The sequence below is a fragment of the Polyodon spathula genome, chromosome 19 (genome assembly GCF_017654505.1).
Source record: "Polyodon spathula isolate WHYD16114869_AA chromosome 19, ASM1765450v1, whole genome shotgun sequence".
NCBI classification, from domain to species: Eukaryota; Metazoa; Chordata; class Actinopteri; order Acipenseriformes; family Polyodontidae; genus Polyodon; species Polyodon spathula.
In genome coordinates this window covers 28,567,156-28,589,849 of record NC_054552.1, presented here as the reverse complement: position 1 = coordinate 28,589,849, position 22,694 = coordinate 28,567,156, and the positions used below count along the sequence as shown (strand labels likewise).

Below are 22,694 nucleotides of genomic sequence, written 5' to 3'. Positions count from 1 at the left end.
TGGTAAGAAGGCTGCATCATTCTGTCTGCCAAGGACTGATAGTTTGTATCTAGTAAACATGTGGCACCTTACCAAGACATGCTCCTCAACACTTTGCATCCACGACATTACACACTGTAACTCTTAAACATTGAATAACTTGTAAACACATGATGAGACCTTTAAAACCACAGATAAGTAACATTGAAAGGGGTGACTCTTTTCCATTAGCCAAAGGGGCTAGGATTGTTTCCTTTAGTAGCCACAAAGCTACTGCTGGTTAACATATTCTCCCCACCCCTTATCTTATATCATCTCCGGTACCACAGCCTAGCTTGGTAAGAATGGCCCTTTGAACTGACCATTTTTTGCTGCTAAAAAGTATCAGCATAGTAGTGTAGTTGGTTTCTGATTCAGCAATTATAAATGAAAGAGAAAACGATAAGTGAAACCACAAAATGGGTGTCTCTACACGTGTGTGTGTGTGTGTATGTATATATATATATATATATATATATATATATATATATATATATATATATAAAATAAACAGTTAATACGGAATTATAACGGATTCAATTAAAAAATAAAAGGAAGCGAGTTCGTCTTCAAAGTAACACGTGTTGTTATTCCAAGACGCAGTCTTTACCATTTTTTTTTTTTTTTTTGCTATAAAACAATAGTAACCCCACATACCCTACATCACAAATTTAGTGCACAGTGCAATGTGGAACAAAGTTTGGCCGACTGTATCAAAGTAGTTACCCTTACTGGCCTCCAGTTAAAAAGACGAAGACGGGAACACATAGATGGGTGGGAAATCAGGCACAGGCGGCATGTTAACGGGTTTGTTATTTTTGTTTGTTTTGCTTTTTCCAGGGCATGTACTTGGCTCCAAGCAAAACTCATCCCCCGTTACAACAGAACGCATCTGTCCTTCTCTCGGTCCTTGTCTTTGTCCTTTGCCTCCTTCTTGTGCTTACGCTCGCTGTTCCCCAGCTGTTTCCTGGGACTGGCGGCGGTGGCGGTGGCAGCGGCCGCTTCCCCTCCCCGCGCTTGCTCTTCTCCCTGCCGTTTAAACAAATACAAATGAAAGAGAGCACAGCCGTTAACTCCATTTCCCTGAAATGAATATCAGTAGAACACACATAGGGCTTTACTCCAAATGATCATCAGCACTTTTTAAAATGATTTTACCACAGGGTTTTGTCTCCCGTACCCACGGCAGCACCAGAGCCAATGCGGCGCTCCCTCTGGAATCCCCAGCAAACACTGCCGACTGCCCAGCCAGGTCACAATTTAAAACAGCAGACCCTTTCTCTGCTCTCTAAAGGATCCCACCCAGGCACTTTCAGAATGCTAACCCATTCTACTCCAACCATTTCAATTACAGCAGTGTAGCCTGCGGCAGCACGTACAGATTCAAGTTCGTTTATTTTTTATAGCCCAGAATAACATACAGTTAATAAAATATTTGCTTTCACCGTTTTTTTTTAAAGCAAATTCAATTTCAGATGAAATCTGAATAAAACAATTGTTAAGCTGCATTGGTCTACAGATGAAAAAGAAGAAAAAACGCTGGTGCTTTTTATTAGCCCAACATAGAATGTGAAAATACACAAGCTTTCACTGGGCTTTACTAAGTAAACACAGGATAGAATTAATATCCAACTAACAACCAATAATCATCTCGGCTGATAAACTGACATTTTGTACAGCCTGTCAAATGCTGCGTGGGCGGTGTTTAACGGGATACAGTTCAGTTACAAAACACCAACGCCACAAATTGTTCTTTAACATAGTCATTGACAAAAAAAAAAACACAAAGTGCAATGCCTAATTGATAGCTCTCATCAGTCGACAATTTTGCCTTTTTTAGATAATGACACAAACTGTTTCGTTCCAGTTAATGATACAAAAAGTATTTGTCCTGTAGTAAACTATATGCATTTGTTTAAATGTAAAGAACCACTAAATGTGCAGTATAAAAACACAGCTCTTTCTTTCTTTCTCGCACCTGGTTTATATCATGACAGTGATAAATTCCTCTTTTGATAAGAGAGATGTCCCTTTAAATGAAGGCGCTGCTGAACTGCAGTTGGTATGAGATGGAGTGTTTTATCAGACATATTCAGCTGGGACTCATTTATGCCCTGGATTCACAAATGAGATAACAGCACTCTGTCTGCCTTTGACATCGTCACCCTGTTTTAAGCACAGTGCTTCTGAACATAATTTTTTCCTTATTCTTTATTCTGATATTGGTGTATATGGATGCTGGTCATGCTTGCTCATTTACAGTGAGCAACCCATTTCAGAGCAAAGACATTTGCAGGAGAGTGCCCAGACTAACAAGCAGCTCTTCTCCGAAACACGCCAAGGGATCAGAAATAAAACAGCAGCCTGTTGTTCATAGCGCAGCATAGAAAAATATGAAGACGTTTATTAAGGAGGTTTAAGTGTGTGCCATGTTAAGCCATGTGTAAATTGTACTGATATCTTTATTTTTAGTTGGATACTTAGATTATGGGAACTGTTTTTATTATCTATACTGCCAGTTACAGTCTGGATAATATGTGGTGCCACAGCCTCTCGCAGTTCTTTAGAACACACAGGAGTTCCAGCCCACGATTCTTTGGCTTGTAAGTGTGAGAGCTGCCTCTCCTCCACCTCACATAACCTGAACCACGAGGGCCCCAGTATGGGTGGATTTACACTGGCCATTTGTTGAGCCGAGCGAGAGACAAACTATGAAACTCTGGCCTCACAACACATCTGAATCTGGCTCTGAGCCTAAAAAAACATTATACTCCTCTGCACCTCTGAACACTGCATGATCTACACGCGACTCGACGTGTTCATTGTGTGTGACGTTGGCTGAATGGCTCTGGCTTCGCAGTGGAAGAACAACCAGGCTTGTTAGTACAGTGGAAGAGAGGTCAGTGTGACAGACTGACCTGGGCCTGGGCCTGGGCTGCTGCGGCCTGCTCCTGCTCCTGGTAGAACTGAGAGGCCCGCCGGTCCTCTTCCTCCTGGAGCTTCTTTGCCAGCTCCAGGTCGCTGACTCCCTCTGGGAGCTGCTCCCAATTTAGGTCCTGGCTTTGTTGTTCTTGCTGGAGAGAAAGGGCCATCATGTAATCCTAATCAAAACAAAAGAATCAGAGAAGAAAAGAAAGACACTGCGTTATCCTGTTGATCTCTGCTGGGCTGCAGACAGATCAGGAAGCGCGTTTACACAAGAGCTCAGAGTGGTTCTAGAAATCAGAAGCCTCAGAACCTTCATCCACCAATCAGGAAGCTCTCCACCAGAAGGCACTAGCACACAGCAAATCGGCACAGAATATTGAGCTTGAGTATCTAGCTATAAAATATAAAACACAAGAAGACAGCGAAACATTTAAAAAGTAAATAAATCTGTAACTTCAAGACCTACATGTTTAAAATAACACAAAGAATGGTTTATTTGTTTCTAATTGCAATAAAACTCTGATTATTGGGTACAGCCTTGGTGGCTGACCTTATCTTACCTTCCTAAGATAATTACCAGATGCTAATGCTCTCTAATCAGGATTCTACAGCTTAAGTAGGTGTTTTTTGGTTAATCATTGTGAAGGTCTGCTGATTTAACCTGTCAGTCAGCCAAAGCAGAGTGAAGCGATCTCCCAATAGGAAAGTGAAGTGTACTGGCTGGAATTGATCTTCTAACTACACCCAGCACAAACAAGAGGATGATTTCAGACAAGACTTCGAAGGCCCTACAAGTTAATGTTCTTTACCAGCAGTAAAGGGAGAAAAAAAATCAGATCTCTTGTGTTTTTGTTGTGTTGTAGTCTAACAGCAACACTGTCATAATGATATAATGAACTCTATAAAAGAAGATACATTAAAGTGACCACACACGCACACGCACACGCACACGTGCACACACACACACACACACGTCTGAAATGATTTACTCCAAACTGAACTGCTGATAAAGCAGGAGAGACCTATTCTATGTGCGTGGTGCTTCAATAATTCTCTGCCATGTAGGTCGTTCATCGTGCATCATTTAAAAGATGCCAGTGACATGAGCTGGAGAAGCAGGGATGAATAGCTGATGAAGCACTGAGGGAAACAAAGAGATTCAGACCACATTGGGGGTAGAACTATTTGTTTGCTTTTAAAGTTTCTCCAGACTAGCTCAATTCGCATTTTCCATTGGCAGTGGGAGGACGGTATCTTGGTTTAAAGTTAGAGGGAGCGAAGCTCAGGAAGAGGATTTGCTTTTCTAGCAATTCACTGCAGCACGGGGTCAGACACTCGCCTGGTCTATCTGGTCCTGCTGGCCCCTGTATACGGTCTCAGGGCCCGATGGCAGCCTCAGGTGGAATTCCGAGTCACAGAAGTTCCCGTCTCCATCCACGTTGTGTAAACTCTCCCAGACCACCCTCTCCTCCGTCAGGAAGCCCTGGTCTGTTACCAGCAGGTACAACTGGCCCTGGAAAGGAAGGAAGGAAGCAGGGAAGGCTTGAGAAAGAGGCAGGCCGCAGGAGTCTACATCTCTAATCTTTCATCAGCTGTAACAATCAGCAATATAATAAGCAAGTCGACAGTGTTTTTTTTGTCCTAACGTTTGTTTCTGCTTCACTTAGTTTCTTACGGTTTTTACATCAAGACTTATTAAACTTGACAAGGAGTGTCTTTAAAAACACCCGAAAAATATCTAATGACAAGTGAATTTCATAATTTCCACATGGCAGTAGTCTGAATTCATTATGAAATTAAAAACTCGTTTTAGTGCTTTCAACAGAGCTTGACTATATTAAGCCGAACCACTGAGATCAAGCATTCTTCAATATGCCCCCCCCCCCACCGCCCCCCGTTGACAATCTGATGCTTACAGTTAAAAGGAATAAAAATAACGAGAAGATTTTGTTTTTTTCATTGAGGGGAACAGGGGCAGGGGGGGAGGGGGGGCGTTCGTGTTTTTGGAAAACGCAGAAATGGAATTTTCCATCATTAGAGTACGAATTCGTACACCACAAATGTAAACAGTATAAGTCAACAAGGAGTCAAGGAAAGGCCAGCTCTTTTTTGTATTTCAATGCCCTTGGGTCACGAAGGCCTCTTGTTTCACTTGGCACAATGAATTGGGACTGGGCTGTTTGTACAAGCAGCCTGCGTTTCCACTAGCGGAAGATAACAGGAAGCACACTTCCCCTCTGGAGAGTGAAGTGGTATTTGTGCCGTGCTGGGATGCAGTCCTCTATAAACACAAACCTGGGTCACACTTTACAGCACAGTGTGCACCTGCTTCTGTGAGGAGTTGTTACACAGTGGAGTGGAACCATCATTGTTTGATTGGTGGTGCTACTTACAGGACCTAGAGCAGTTACCTGTAACGGTAGCAAAATAAATCTACCGATTGAATGGCAAAGTTTGTGGATTTAGTTGGATTTAACAGAAATAGGGTGGAAACTGATCTACTATTACCTATGTCCTTGTATGTAATTGCTGACTCTTTAAACACAGCAGTACCTGTACAGTATGTCTATTTTCCCAAGAAGGAAATTCTTTTTGAAACCTTTCTGCCAGAGGCTGGCTTTTGAAAAGTCAGCTTGTTACATCTGTGGTGGAAGTGGTTTAATAACCTGTCAGAAGTCAATAGTCTGCAGGTTGATTGGGAGGACCTCTGAAAAGCAACATGAAAGGGACAGAGCCGGCAGCCCCACATCAATGGATTCAAACTCTCTTTCCATTTCCCATGCCTCTGCCAGGAAACTGCTGCAGCTCCTTGCTGATTGATTCCTGACGTCTCGTCTCATTAATGTTTGATGGTGAATCTGGGATTGCGCTGTTTTTCCAGGTATCTGAAAGTTACATACCGCTGTCTAGTCTCTTATCGATCTGCCGCAGTTTACCGAGATGATTCCTGACCTGTTTAATCCATCAATTATTATGAATTCCATAGGTTGTTTCTAAGATCGAAGCCTTAAGGAGGAGGCATATCTCTGTCATTCATATGGCATTTGACTAAATAAGAGCAGAAGAATAAAGTTTGGCCTTTCCTCATTCCCATTCAGCCCAAAGTTCATCCCTTGTTTGCATACCATGGAGGGGGGGTGATGTGTTGTCTAATTTTAAAACAAAGAATCTAGTCTTTTTTTATATGTTTTAGATCCTACTATGTGATCTGATAGGCTATTCCATGCATTTATAACCCTGTGTAAAATAAAAGTGCTTCCTATCTTGTGTTCTAACCCTTCGCAGTCCATTTATTCAGCGCTTGTCAGGCGCGTCATGTCCAATTTATTTTCACAGGCACTGTTTATTTCAAAGTAAAACAGGTTTAAAAGGCACTGCATATGAAGAGGACACTCAGTACTGCATCTCCAGCCCCGCCCCACCCTTTGTTTGCTGTATTTATCACATACCTCTTCACAGTCGAGCATACTGATAAATCCTCTCCTGATCACTCATTTTATCACCAAACTCCTCAATAATGCGATCCAAGTCATTATTTTATTACTATAACATCTCAAAAAGCTGGCAAATGTCAGTGATATTATTTGAGCGCTGGATACGGATGCAGCTCTCTTGTTTGTTTATGTCCATGATGAAGGGACTATGTCTATTGCTCAGATCCCCCCCCCCCCCTTTTTTTTAGTTTTCGGCTTCTCTCGGCTCCTATCGGTCTCACTCGGGCATTGAAAGGCTCTGTTGGCTTTTTCCTGACAAAAAATGACCAGAGACCTGTGCTTGCTGTTTTTTTGATGATGTCGGACAGGGTCTGATATCGGACCAGAAAGGAAAAATTGCAATGTCGGACCAGGTCCAACATAGGACCGCAAAGAGCTAAACTTACTTTTACCCAGCTTCAATTCATGCCCTTTTGTTCTACTCACTGTGCTAAATGTGAAGTAGTGTCTTGAGTTAACTTTATCTAAACCATTTATGATTGTATAGACTTCAATCAAGTCCCCTCTTTCCCTTCTTTTTCTAGGCTAGAGATTACATTATTTTAACCTTTTCTCATAGCTCATGTCATTAAATCCTTGGTTCACCTCTATCTATGGCAATTAAAGACTGGATTAGCATTTGGTAGCTTGCTACTTGGGTGTATAGATGTCAGATTAATTCAAGTAGGCACAGAAAAAAAGAGAATTGCTGCACTAGCCTCACATTTCAACAAGACCTGCTGATGAGGAAAGAGGCATCACGAGCCAGCAGCACGCCACCAGAAAATAGACTGAATTGGTCACAAATATGTAGATGCAACTAAAATGCTATTCAGTCTTAATTCACTAGGTGGCCTGTACAGGCAAGACGAGTATCCATCTCAATTCAGTTCTTCCTAGCAGTGCCCTTACCTTGTATTTGGTCATGGTACTGAAGTGGTTGTTCCTGAAGAAGACGCAGAGCTCCCCCTCCTGGACAGCGGAGGTAAGCTCACACAGGCCGTGGTAGGTCAGCTGGGTGGCTGTGCTGTTGAGGAACTGTTCCGCCACGTAGCCTGTGGGTCACAGAGGGAACGTGAGATTAGTAAAGACTGCTGGAAGACTGTGCTGTGCAGTCCTTGGGTTTAAGAACAACTTGTAGATTAGTTCAGCTCCATTCTGTTTATCAGTTGTTTCTGAAATCCCTGCCTGTATGCAGTTCGTTGTATTTTATAAAGCAACGCCAGCTTGTTTTTGTTTTTTTTTCACAAGCTTTTTGTGGGAAAAATACAATTCTGACACAATCATGACTAGCATTCATCTTAAAAGAAATAAAATAAAAATCTAAACAGACTGTCTTTGTGTCTTCAAGGAAAAATTGACCGAATAGCCAGATGGCTGCGCGCAATCAGAGATAATGATCAGTTACTCAGGATTTAAAAGAAAAATCAGTTTTTTGTTCCACTGTAGTCAGTGAAGTATCTTTGGCCTACAGTACATAGAAACAAAGTTTCTGACCACACGACAACAGAACCTGCAACTTAACACCTTTTCAACTGCACATGACCTTCAGCTTAATGACATGATAATACTGTGAACCAGCCAGCTAATTAACACTCGCAATCGCTTCAAAGCTGTTTCCATCTGTTGTCTATTGAGAGCTGGGTTTTGGTTCTTGAAATGAAAAATGAATTAAACACAGCCCAACCAGAATGAGATAGCGGGTCTCCATGCCGCAGGGCTCCAAACCAATTTAGCTAAGAGACCAAAAGCACAAAGCTGTCGAGTGCCTTTCCACCACTCAGAAGTGTGAAGACAGAGTCCTGCTTACCTTCCCCAACCAGCTCGCTGCGATTGGACTGTTTACTGATGATTATTTTCTCCACCAGCTGGTTATAACTGCAGTTCCCCACCGCCTTCACGACGTCATCGATCTGGGGAACAGAGAGTCCATTCAGCTTTATCATGTCACATAGGAACCCTACCTTGTGCATCTCCCTTCCACACTACACTGCAAACCCAACCTTTTTACAGGAACTACCAGCTGACCACCACCTTGCTCACTGCAGCATGCGGCACAGTCTCCTGCACACTTGACTCATGGGTGATACAGTTTGCTTACTACCATTCTTGCAATCAGGGTTTTGCAGCAGCTGTGACACAGTGATCCTTGACTTCCAAGTCCCACAACTGGGTTCTCCAATTAGCCAGGAAACCTATGCAGGCTTCTACACATTTTACTGCCAAAAAATGAAAGGCTACCTTCTCTAGGCCTTAAACACTCTACAGAAGGTCACATAACAAGTCCCATGGCTCAGCTCCTCTGTATAGCACTACTGTTCTAGATTCCCTCCATGCCCCTATCTTTTGATACAGGTTCCTTGTTTGGAGGTGGGATGTTTTTACTCACCTGTGGATCCACTAACCAGCCGTGATACAAGGGTATATCCAGCAGATCGAAGACGATGCACTCGGGTGTGTATTCAAACACTCGCACGCCCGTGAACTTCACGTTGACGTCGAGACCCGTCTGCAGCTTGTGTAAGACCGCCATGGCATCACTCATGTTCTGGACGAACAAAACACAACAACAGCACAACAAGACGCCAATCAGCACACCAGAACATTACAAGCGAGCTTTCCTTTCACAAGGACGGCAGCCATTGAACCTCTTCATATATAAACACAACTTCAGTTCAGGCCAACAATTTGGAAAGCATTAGCAATATCTTACTGAAATATTCCCTTTAGTAGAAAAGCATCTCTTAAAGGTTTTTACACAAACATTACTAACAGCTCTCTGTTTTTTTTAAAGGTAAAATTCCACTGAATCACTGTGATGCATTTTCCTTTCTCAAAACAGAAATGACATGAGAAGCTTTGGGCCACGTGTTTTTATTTCTTCCGAAATAATTTACGTTCTAAAAAATTTATCTGTTACAAATGACAAAAACACAGCAAACAAGCTGTAAGAGACAAGCAGCTCCTTACAGTCTAATGAAATAAAATGCAAAAACTGTCTTTGCAGTCTGATGTTTCAGTCTTAATGGTGCTGTTTTTTTATTCTTGCACTAATTCTTTAATATATATTTAACCAGGATTTTGATCGTGCAGCCACTTCAGAGCTGCAGTGTCGGGGGACAGCGCAGCTCTGGGCAGCTTACAGGCAAGCCCGCAGGCGCCGGGCCAGACTACAGGGGTCGCTGGTGCGCGGTGAAACACCTTGGCCGACCAAAGCCTAAGCCTCCCCCCAGCTCCCCGCGGGCGGCGCTCGGCCAATTGCGCGCCGCCCCCGGGAACTCCCGGCCACTTGACATGCATCCTCCACTCCACATGGAGCGCCTTTACCGGATGTGCCACTTGGGAGCCCCCACCTCTTTGTTTTAAAGTACAATTGATGGATATTTTGTTTTACATGGGCTTAGTCGTAATGGACACCCACTTAATCAGAGTTCTCGGCATATCCCTAGTAAGATAAAAGCAATAATGATGGGACTATTCATAAGGCAAGCCTATTTGAATACAAGTACCTGTGTAGTGCTTCTGGTATTACTACACACTAACCCAGCACTAGTTCAGAAACCCAACCCTGGTTTGACTACATCGACACAGCAGCAGCTTTCTCTTGGTTCAGTTATTATACTGTACAGCGCTTTCCACTCACAAGGGAAGGAAATGTAATTAAAAGCCTCAGGCTGCATCAGTAGCAAGAAGACAAGACAGAGAGGATGATGCATGAAAAAAAAAAAAAATACAAACAGCTGTGCTGTTCGGCAGGTCTAATCTCCAGCAGCTACATGAAGGGTTCAGTAATTACAGTGTCACTTTAATACATTAATGTGCTGCCTCCAAGCTCTGCAAGAGGGGAGGCACCGGACTTCTGGAAACTGGATAACCAAGTAAATGTACGAAAGATCTTACGCTGCACCCTCAGAAAAGTGGAATCAGAATGGTAAGAAACCAAACCAGACTGCAATACCTTGATACAAGACTGTTTGTGTTGCAGTGGTCTCAGAACACAGGTAGGCGACACAGTCTGACCCACCTGCCAGTGATCTTTCTGATTTTACAACATCCAGGTCATTGCGTGGACTGACCTTTACCTCAGTAATAACTGAAACTATCAGAGTTAGTAACCGGTTATAAAACTGTTTCTTTGATCAACCCCTCAAGGATTAACCATACACTAGCTGGATTTTTTTTACAGCCCTTTACACTACCAGACCAGCACTAAAAATACATTTAAAAAAAAATCCAGCTGCGGCTAAAATCTCTAAGTCTTACCAATGGAAGATATCTCTGTACAGTACATGCAACTTCAGTTACAGTATATGCCTACCATTTCATTTACAGGACGTGTGCTGTACTGTGCTTGCACAAGCAACTTCAATTCTTTAAATAACAACGTGAATCCTTGCCTTAGTTCACAGAGGTATTTGTTTAATTTACAACCTTAAGAAAGTGACTTGAAAATGAATCCCAAGTAAAGTCAACAGCCATGAAAACAAGAGTCGCTCTGACACACGTTTTCACAAACTATTTAGAGCAGTAAAGGGTTAACTTCATGGGGATAAAAACATTTCCAGTCAGAGAATATCACATTAAACACCTGTTAAACACCTGTCCAAATAAAACCCTTTTTTTCTGGCCAGTATAAAAATAGTATCTCCCAAATCTACGAGAAGATTTTGCATAAAAAAAAAGATAAGACTTATATTGACTTATATGACTTATATAGACAAATATTTGATGAAGGGTGCCTTGCCCTCTATCCTACAGCCTAGTTATCACAGCTAAAGGTAGTCAAGCTTGGCACACACAACTCACAGATCACATGAACAGTGTTTTCAGTTCATTCCTAAGAAACATCTTGTGTGAATGATATTAAAAATACTGATTTGCAAACTGCAAGGGCTATGCAACAGGTTTAACTGCTGACAGTTTGGTGTTATCAGGACACACACCCAATTCTTATTTGCATGAATATTTAAATGAAGCTATGCCACTTCTACTCCTATCTAACACAAACACACAGCCTCTGAGAAGCGTTTCACTAATGTGTTTTCAAAGGCTACCTCTTACCCAGCTGAGAGTGTATTTCTCGCAGTGTGTTAGGCTCGCTAAAATAAAAATCTGTTTTTATAGAACTGTTGTGGTTTAAAACGTTCAGCATGCTTTGTCACTGGCACTCTGAATGTGAGATCCACACTCTCATTAATATTAGAAGTGTAGTTACTACTAACAGGGACGCGTTTTATACCCAAAACCAACATTAACGAATGGGTTTGTTCTGCCATTACCAGTGATGACACAGTCACTGATGCGAAAGTCCACATGGTCCCAGTATTGATTTGATATTTTGTTTCCAGTTCCACAGTGCATTCATCTCAGGGACTTTCTTAATCCGACGATGCCTTTTCAACATAGTGACACCACATAAAGCTGCAGAAGAGTGCACTGGTATAAAACCACTGTATGCCCATTTTCAATATACATGTATAATTCACAGGCAATTATTTCTGCTCAACTGGAGAGTCATTATAAAATATGAATGGACCTTTAGCAGACCAGCTAATTTACTTTTTATGTGCCTTTCCCTGTCACAGCGCTTTAAAGGTCACAGTTGACTGGGCATGAAGCGGTGGTACAGCTCAGAGCTCCTCTGGCTACAATGTTCTCCCACAAGCACTTTCAGTTTTCCACTAAAATAGAATTTGCTGGTGTTTGTTTAGTATATAGACACTACTTGACAACACTTGATGTCCTGTTTGCTTACGTTTACCAGGGTAGTTTTACATACAGTATCTAACCCACAGGGATAAGCCACTGCTGGATTGTTTTAGAGCATTTTACAGCACTGGGGGAAAAAAATGATGTACTTAAGCAAATACACATGGTAAGCAAACACAGACACATAACCAGACAACTACTCCTAAGTCCATGTTACATTATATTCTTATAAGCAATCTGATCATAATTCATATTCTGAATTAGTGCGATCTTCCATGGTACTAAAGAAGGAAAGAGCGTAGCATCTCTCGGACGGATCATCTTTCTAAGCCAAGGAAAGGGTAAACGGAATATTTACTTCCCATTATTTTAATTCTTCTTATTATTACTGTAAAATCACTTTGACGTCAGATGAGAGAAACTGTATCCACAGCAATTAGCCCAAATGGTAAGTTACCGGCATTTACTGGATTTTATTTACAGTGAATTATAGCAGCTGTATCAAACTACAAATTAAGTAACAATGTATCTGTTTATCAAACAGGATTAGACCACAAACGTAATTCAAGGGGGTTATGTTTATTAATGCTGTAAACTGACATTGACAGTTTAGCTCATTCGAGAGATAACACCCCTACAGAAAGTGGAGTAATCCACCTTTTGTGGAATGTGACTACAGGGACAATTTAGTTGGGCCAGTAATAGTTAACTTATTAGTTTAAACTGCCCCTAAACACCTCTGCTGGAAGAAAAGGATTAGACCATCAATAATGCCCACTTCTACTAACCCCCTCGCAACACACCCCACCCCACCCAATATCCTGGATACAGACAACTCAATTCTGCAGGCTGCGAATGGACCCCATCTGTGACCTTCCGCTGCCCCACCCTGCTTTTAATTACAACTTTCAAAACCCAAATTTGGCCAGCTTGATATAGTGCAATAGTGTGCTAGCGGGAACCAAACCTCCTCCTTCTTCCCAAATATAGCTGTAATAATAACAATGTCCAACTCAAGACTGCAAGTCTGACCAAAAACAAAACCTTACGAAAGCAAAAAAAAATAAAAAATGATGGGGTAGAAAAATTTTGAAAAATGTATTATTTATTCTGCCCTGCTAGGGATCCAGACAGTAAATATACAGAAGCGCTTCAACAACTGTGATGAAACTTGCAAAGGGCTTTCTTCAGGACAACTTATTTATAGCATCAGCAGGTATATGGAAGCTCACTGAGGAAAAGTCATATGTAACCCATTAAGTGCCATTGTCCTCATTTGAGGACAGGCTACTTTGTCATTTGTTGGAGCATCTTTCACTGGCATCTACCTGTAATTAAAATTTTCTCTAACTATATGTTATGACAACTCAATTTGTTAACCGCAAGTGTCTAAATGTAACTCTGAAATTCTGTAAATATAGCCCTTGAGATGCTTTTCTGACGCCTCAATATAAAAGAAACTGAAGCCTAAAAATGATAAATGTCGTGGTGTTTTCATCCCCACAGTGATGATAAAGCTCCATTTTCTATGTGTTGAGTTTCATAGCCGGCGTGAAATTTCACTGCCCCGATTACGAGCGTGTCTAACCTGACTGTCCTCAAAATAGGAAGCTGGGAATATATGTTGTGAACATGCCTGTCATTTTACACTTTAGCAGATTAGAAACTTTTAGAATGGAAGCGTATTGATTTAGTACGTATCAAATTTCATAAATACAGCTTGCATTCAGATTTTTACAAAGAAAACTATAAGTGGTACTTAAAAGGTTAAGGAGATGAACTTTCTCCTGCTTTGGACTGCTTACATTTTATATCTACAGCTGGTGGACACAGGTCACTGACAAACTTGATTATTTATGAAGTCGTTTAGTTACAATAAAAAAAACTATAGAGTTTTATGTGACAGCTATACTACCTATCAAATGACCACAGAATTTCAATTCTAAAATCTTTTGCAACACTAAAAGTACATGTAAATAAATTTGGAGTGGTCTGTGCATAGCTTTGTGCAGCCCAGGTCCAGAGGAATTTGATTGGTTCATTTTCAAAACCGGCGCGCCGTCAATAAAGCAGTGAGCATGAATCTGAGCACCTCAGGACCACAGATGTATCGACGTCAGACGTAAAAGTGAAGGATTTCTGCACAGGAAAGGAACACGCATCCAGTCCAAAGTATGCAAGCATACCCCACCCTTCCACATTCTTCATTAACCACTCCCTAAAAATCAATGCACTGGAACAACTTTGATTGGACAGTATTCAATTCCCGTGCAGAACAGCCACAACCCTTCACTCCCAGTCTGGAGGTCTTTCTTGGAAAACCGGTGTGAAGGGTCACTTTGTATCACCTCCATTTCCTAAATACTGAACTTCTTAGCTGTTTAATTCTCTACGACATGTGTTCTGTGTGACTCTCTATTGCGGGTCTGATTATATATTAGTCACCATACCTACTTACTTACTTATTGGACCAGCAAAACCTACATCTAAGACTGCTCAAGGTGGTTTGTGAGGAGGCATTTCAGTGTTGTGTGGTGCATTGACAGCCATAGGTCAAGGATTGTTCATATCAGAAAAATCAAGGCATATTTTTACCCCCATGGGAAGAAAGCGTGGCTAATAATAGTCCAAACAGAAACAACAATAGAGAATCACACAGGACAAACATAAGAAGATTAAACAGATATTCCATTTTAAAAGACGGAGATTGCTTTAAGCTATGACAAATATTTGAAACTATACTGACATTGTCCACAGTGCAGCATAATCATCCAGTGAAATCCACACACACAGGCAAACCCTTCATCGCAAGCCCTTTGGGGAGAGTTTCAATGTGAATGAATAGAAACTCTCCCTACCAGCTGCAGCCTCCTTCACCCCCTCACAGTCAACCAGAGAGCGTTACCTGCTCATAGTTCAAGCGCTGAATTTCAGAGATTTCTTTTGGTTTGGCATCAAGAATGTAGTCTCCTGCAGAACAAGACAAAAACAGCAGAGAATACTGTGAGGAAAGGTTGTGTACCTGTGGCTCAAATTCCTCTCACAAAAGAGACTTTTTCTAAACTTGACCTTCATACCTGTTTAATATCCTTCGTTTTCTCGATCCTTTATTATTCCTGTTTCTATCATTATTCGATTCTAGCAAATACAGCATTTCAAAAGAGCTCCTAAGATGGATTGTGGGAAAGTGAGGGATTTTGAAATTGATCAATCTGGTTTCTGTAACCTATTTATTCATACGCTGGACATGCTATTGAATGCTACTTGTAATTGTTAACCCTGAATTGAATAGTCTGGATTGTACTGTTTTATTTATTTTGGAGTTGTGTTTTAATGTAAGTACTCTATTATGTTGTTACACCAATATTGCTTGAATTGTTTTATGATGGATATTAATAATATGTTGTCTGTGCTGCAGTTCGAGCTTTCTTGGCCAGGTCAACATTGTAAATGAGAACTTGTTATAATTTTTTTTTTTTTTTTACCTGGTTAAATAAGGCAATTCACTGACTGACTGAGGTATAGGTGGGTAATGATTCATTGTGACACTTTCTTTACACTACACATTGTATCATAATAGAGGTTGTTACTCATTGTGTACAAGACCAAATGCACAGAAGACTGTACACTAAATAGATCTTTAAAACCAAATAATTAGGGGTTTGGAAATGCACAAAAACTAAACATTTCCATTTCATCAAATCCAAAACAGACTTGGTCCTTAAACCGAGACAACAAACAGCTGCCTGATATGCATAGTTTGAGAAGGCTTCAAACACAGCTGTTAAAAGTGCTCTTTGGAACGGTCTTCTCTAGCTGTCAGGAACTGCTAATGAGGAAGATTCAGAGCTTGTGAAAAGCATAGCGGGCTGCTTCTCAGACAGAGTAGCTGTGAAGTCTGTTCAAATGGGAATTTAATCCTAACAATGAAAGCCCTGCCTTCCACAAAACACTCGCCTTATTGCTATCGCCTGAATTATTATTTTTGCATAGATTATATTTTATGACGTGTAATATGTATTGCCTTGAGAAAGAATAATTGCACCGAGAATCTATGCGTGGATTTTGAGCACAGCAAGCCTTTTGAGAAACAAAATGAGAACACAAAAAAAGAAAATCTGATAACACAGGTGCATGCACTTACATTTGCACAAAAGCGTTCGACACATGGAAGCATGCCTGCATCCTAATACTTTGGAGAATTGATTCTCAGAAGCTAATAATGTTGATGGAAGGGTCAGGGATGTGCATGCTGAAGTGGAAAGCCATGTCAGCTGAGGAGTATTCTGGTACAATGTCGGAGCTGGGAGTTAGAAGAGAGGCATTCGGGGCTCCAGTTTCAGTCTCATCAGCAGGACAGTCGTGGGGATTTCCTGAGCTTGTGATGGACGGACCCATTGATCGGCTGCTGTTACTGCACTTGTAAATGTTTTCACATTAGCATGTCAATATCCCTCACGCTAACACACAGCTCAGTTCCGCAGCAGAAAACGTAACATGAAAATGTAAGCTTAACTAGACTGATTTTGAGATTTTGGTTTATTTTCTTAATGGCGCAAGGATCTAGAATCTCCCAATTACCTGGTCCTTGGTGAAATACGACACATGGAAAAATACATTATTGAGAGTGTGGGTTGGTGTAATCCGCAATACATTTGCAAACGTTCATGGAGGAAACCTATATATATGTTGATGTTCAACCATATCCTGTATTGAATTCAGAACACATTTGATGAATCATATTGTAAGTTTCTATTTAAATACTATAGTGTAGGACACACAGTTGGATATAATTACTCAGTTTTATCATTCCTGTTTTGTTATTTACGGTGTGCCGCTGTCGGAATACTGAAGCAATGCTTAGCTTCAAACTCACAGAAGAAAAGGCAATTGTCCAATTGGGGGTAGGGAAACATTAACTTGTTTCCAGGATGAAAATGAAAATAAATAATTAACTAAAAAGATTTTTAAACACTAAAAGAAAAAGAAAAATCTTCCGTAGCTCCATTTAATTTTTCTTACATGTTTCGTAACAGTGAAACAGTTTATTATTCAATTCTCGTTGGTGTTTTTGAATAACAAATCAGGAAGGATGCACCCACAAATTGAAGTACGTTGGACTGGAGCATAATTACTACTTGTAATTAGTGGGAGCAAGATCAGCCTGCTTGTTTGAACTTGCTCAGGCAGCAAACAAGGATGCTTTGCAGCTACCAAGAAGAAAGACGAGTGTCTACAGATGGAGCTACATGGACTTTAAAGCAACATGGCAAATTAAATAACAAACAAATTAAATACAAATAACATTGCATTCTACAGTCTTCACAACTGTTTTTTTCTGGATTCATTCTGACTTCATCAACATAGTGTGTGCAGAGAGGAAGAAAGGGATGAGAAGTACACAAACATTTGATTCACAGTTAGACTTGCTCAAAGTACATGTAATCACGGATTAATGAGAAATGTGTCTGATGACCAGCGATGTGAAATGTGTACTCGTCTGCTTTGTTTCCTGGGTCCCTACTGAAAACAAGCTGGATGTGCTGACTTCATGAGGTTTTCCTGGTGTGTGTAAATAAATAAGAAGCTGAATGTGAAGGTCTGTGTAGCAAACATTCTTCAGATCCAGACCTGTTAAATAAGACTCCATCTGGACCCTAATAATAATATCACTTTGGAATATTTATCACATCCTATCATGCTACACAAGTGACAACACAGCACTTCCTGTTCATACGTGTTCATTTCGGAAAATATACTCCTTGGTTGTTGCATTAAATGTGAAACAACTTCTATAGTAGCCTAAATGTTTCATTTTTGGCCATCACCAGTTGTAGGTAAAATTCCTATATTTGAGACCCTTGAACTTTCAGTTTGACATGGCTGCTCTCTCTCTCTCTCTCTCTCTCTCTCTCTCGAAGTGCACTAACCTAGATATTCCATCAGCTGTTCTGCGGTTATCATTTCCATCATAGGCGGCATCTTCACCTAAAAAAGAACAAAAGGTATTCTTTTAGTGTTTATTAATAAACAAATAATAATAATAATAATAATAATAATAATAATAATAATATCAGTTTGACAATTTAAAAAAAATTACAATTTATTGGTCATGTCGCAAGTGGTTTTATTGATTTTTCCCCCCCCTAAATACTGTATTTGCTAAAACATTAAGAATATACTGAATGAGAAATGTAACATCAAGGAGGATGCCATCTAGATTCATATATTGCTGTTTATTAAATGCAAACTGTAGCCCTATATAAAAATGTTTAGTCATTGAAAGTTTGCTTCATAAAAATAAAATTCAAATTCAAAAACGGTAACACAGTATATTGCTGAATATGGCTCCCGGGCCACAACAATGTATGAAGTCACCCCAAAAAAACATATTACATTGAAAATCTTTACTGGAAACTTAATGAAACAGACACGCATAATGATCCTTCACCAAGTACTCCTAGACTGGACTAAAAGACAAGAAACTGTGCAATACTGTAGGTGGTAGTGAACGGTACAGCATGATGAAAAACAGGGAGTGGCTCATGATGCAACTGAAGGAGTCATCACAGAAAACCTTACTTCTCCACAGACAGCAAAATGAAGAGACTCCAGTTCATTTTTTCAGTATGACATTACTAGTGTAATATTGTTATAGCTTTGGATATGAAAATATTTTGTACAAATTAAGGTTTTTTTGTTCACGGAAATACTGGTGTTTTGAAAAAATATTTGGATATTCCTTAGCAGAAATTGTCTGATGGCATCCCTTCCAATTGCTGTGTGTGTCTCCTATGAGCATGCAAAGCATTAGACCAGCTTATAGTAACAGTTTTAATGCAGTTCGTATTCGTTTATAAATCAGGAAAAAATATGCAACTTGCAAAACATTAGAGGTCTTGTTGAATTACAACCAAGTACACATTTTTTTTGGAAGTCAAGACTTGCTGTCGCTTTATCTTTGTTCAAGTCTGTTTTTTCATTTTAAATTAAAGGTATGTGTATTTTGTGTAGTGGGTTATTTTCAATGGAATTATGGGAACCAAAGCCACAAGTATTTTTGCAAAAATAAATATTGTAGGGCCTATAGGAGGGTGCACTGTAAATGGTTGTGTTCATAACATACAGTATGTTTACACATCCCAAAGGGCTGGGTACTTTTTAGACTTTACATGTGCAGAGAGAATGCAAGTGTTGTACTTAAAACAACTTCAGAAAAAACAAACATGCAGTGTAGCTGCTTTGCTGTTGTATGAAGACTCAAAGAGTTTAATAGTTTCTAAACAGCCCTTTTATAAATGACTGGCATCACAGTGCCTGTTTCACGCCTGCCTCCCTCTTGCGTTGGAGATCAGATCAGAGAGTACTTGCTGGTGACTGTACTAAAAACGATCCAGGAGTACTAGCTTTACTGACCGCTTGAAGTTTCACGTCTGACAATAAAGGAACCCTATCGTATATTGAACATTTCTGACAGTGACGTTTATATTATTTCAAACCATGCTTGGCTATTTACCTTCCACGCCAGTAAAAGCACATTCATGATTGCAAGCAAGGGGCACGGCCCGTTCTCATTCTGGGTGATAATCGGCGTGTTTTCCTCCTTCCATTTTATCCACTTGATATGGTAAATGGACTGACACTTGATCGATGCAGCCAGTTTAGCATCGCCCCCTGCGCTGTCGTATTCATCGGTCTGGAGAGCGAGCGCCAGCACCCTGTCATCGGCTCCCTCACTGTTGTTGGATTGGTTCAGGTTGGAAAAGGACTCCAGAGATGTAATGCTCAGGGATTCACCTTGGGCGCTCCGGTCACTCCCACTCGGCTCCTCGGCCACACTGTCACTGGACACTGTTGCTTTACTCAAACTTGTTGTTGATGACGGTGTCTTCTCGTCCTGGCAAGTTCCAGACCCTTGAGAAATCTTCTGCTGCCCCGTCGAGTCCTCATTATCAACACATTTCATGACATCTATAATCCCTACTGCGGTTTTGGCAGAAGGAGTCTCGATCGTCTTGTTTACTAACTTTGTCGTGTCACCAACATTACCACCACCACCACCCGGTTGAGTCTGTCCCATCCCATTGCTATTATTAGTCTGGTCTACGAGACCAATTTTCAAGGATCCTGACGGACATACAGTGTCTTTAACTGGCGAAGAGGAGCAATTTGCAGAATTGTTATTAGATTTTTGATTATCCACACAAGCTACGGCACTACAATCAACAGCAACAGCAGTTGTAGCTTCACTGTTTTTGCAGCTCTCAGATGTGTTTTTCAGAACACCGATCGCTTTTTTCTCGCTCAATTCCGCGGGTCTGGATGAGCAGGCTGCCGCCCCAGCGAGGTCCTGTTGCGGGTCTGCATTGTTCTCCATGTCGATCCCTGCTGTCGCTCAATCTTTATCTGGTTTGTAGCTTCTGCTCCGACTCCACAGACGCCATGACATCTCTACCTATCTGACGTCACGCACGGAGGGACGCCTCTAGTTCAGGTCATGGAAGGGCGGTATAATAAATAATCAGGGAGGTTCGAGAAATCAAGCGAATGACGTCTTACAGAAAGATTTAAAAAATGAGTAAATAAACCAGCTACATATACTTTAAGTTATTTCCGTTTTTTTTTTTTTTTTATTTCGGTGACATAAAAAAGCAAGAATACAAAAATATAACAATATTTTGTTTTTTCATCTACAGTTTTAGGAACAGAAATCTTAAAAACAAACAAGCCTAACTGGGGAATAGGGATTACAACGAGATCGGTTATGGGTTATCTTTTACCAATATATTTTTTTCATAAAACCTAAAAAAGCAGATTTCTCAAGGGCCCCACTATTGGATCACTTGTTTCTGATACTCTTTCACTTCCATGTTCTGACCTCACTCCCCTGGTCTCAGACCACTAGACCATGATAGTGAGGCTGCCAGGAGAAGTAGCGAATGTGTTTTCCATAAAGCAAATTAAAGAAATAAAGAAAATAATCTAAGTTACAAATAAAAATGAGATAGAAAATTATGAGGTGTCGTTCAGGAAATAATTCATTGGTTTTAATTTATAAACAGTATGGTAGGGACATTACTGTCATACCATAGAGACGCTTAAATAACCGCATAGTCTTATACTGGATGCTCGTCCTTTTGCAAGAAGACGACTTCTTTAGAATCACACATATACCAGCTGAGTATTAGCACACTCCGGTGACGAAGATAGGCATAAAATTTCCAGGAAATGACTAAAATGATGGGCATTATTTTACAACTGTAGTGTTTTACAGATTTGAAGGATAAGAAAGCTAATCGCTTTACTTAATACTGATAATAATAATAATAATAATAATAATAATAATAATAATAATAATAATAATCGATAATAATAATAATGATAGTTTCTCATTGGGCCTGGACTACTCACATGAGCCACCCACACTCATCCACATACACACCAGAGTAGCTTCGTGGTATGAAGTTAATGAAGCAGTAAATATTCTCTAAGACTGTGAGCTGTTTGGTTGGTTTGTTTTCCTTTCAGACTCCCCGTTTTATGCTCAGTTAAATTCAAGTATAATAAGCTCATTTAAGTTTAATGTTTTAGTATGACCTCCCTTCCAAGCGCACCCTAACTATGACATTTATTAATAGTCATAGATTTGTGAAATGTTTGAAGAATTCTGGAAGATAAAAAAAGGCAAATACAAGTGAAAGCTAAAAACGAATTTGATATAGTGTTCATGAACTTCTAATAACAAAAGCAGTCCTGATGGAAAGACATTGCCTTGTTGAAAAGTGTTGTGCATTCATTCATTCATCTTCAAGGCACCATACCATGCTAAATGGGATACTGCTGGTGATGTTGAAACTGTACATCATAACTGTAATTTAGGTGGAATGCTAATGAACCTGTATGTTTTTGGAGTGTCTTAGCACTATATGTTTGTCATTGCAGAAGATTGTTTTTGCTGGAATAGTAAGCAAGGCAAATATCTAAGCGGAAACAAAAATACTGTTACGTAACACACATAATGGGATATTAAAAAGATGTAGATGATATATCCATTTCATATTAAGGGGATTGTTAACTCGACATGTCATCTATTAAAACGACCTATCTCAGCCTTGTCTTTCCACCTAATAATGCTTTTCCAATGTAATTTAATTTTTTTTTTTTTTTTTTAGTCAAATTGGTAGCCTCGTAAACATAGTTGAAATAAATGGCTGGTTGTTATAATTGTATGCAAATGTAGTAAAACCACCTATCTAGGTGATTGTTCATTAGTACAGGTGTTCCACTGGGACACAACATATTTGTAATGGTGGCTGTGGTCATTCTTTCCTGTGACAGCCGGCCTGCCTCCCTTTGAGTTTTCACATCCAGGCAGAGGGCAGGCCAACCGTGAAGGCACCTTGCTGTAGCCACTAAACTGTTAGTAATGTTCTGTTGCACTGCCAAGTTATACTTGGAATAATACAAAAAATAGCATTCATTCATTAGGCTTGGCTGAGTGAGTGTAAAAGAAGGATTTACTCTTTTAAAAAGATGATAACCAAAGCATGAGAGAAGCAAGAACAG

The 22,694-nt window shown here is 40.3% G+C and overlaps 1 protein-coding gene across 1 annotated transcript; it reads right to left on the bottom strand.

Annotated features, from left to right (window-relative positions):
* Positions 1 to 553: 553 nt before the first annotated feature.
* Positions 554 to 20,694, bottom strand: LOC121295111 (ubiquitin carboxyl-terminal hydrolase MINDY-2-like). The gene is made up of 9 exons (XM_041219516.1): positions 19,645 to 20,694; positions 18,059 to 18,116; positions 15,034 to 15,098; positions 8,809 to 8,967; positions 8,230 to 8,332; positions 7,332 to 7,474; positions 4,286 to 4,459; positions 2,937 to 3,119; positions 554 to 1,047 (listed from the first exon to the last, which is right to left on the bottom strand). The coding sequence occupies exons 1-9, from the start codon at positions 20,503 to 20,505 to the stop codon at positions 895 to 897; spliced, it is 1,899 nt and encodes a 632-aa protein (XP_041075450.1). The 5' UTR covers positions 20,506 to 20,694; the 3' UTR covers positions 554 to 894.
* Positions 20,695 to 22,694: the final 2,000 nt, after the last annotated feature.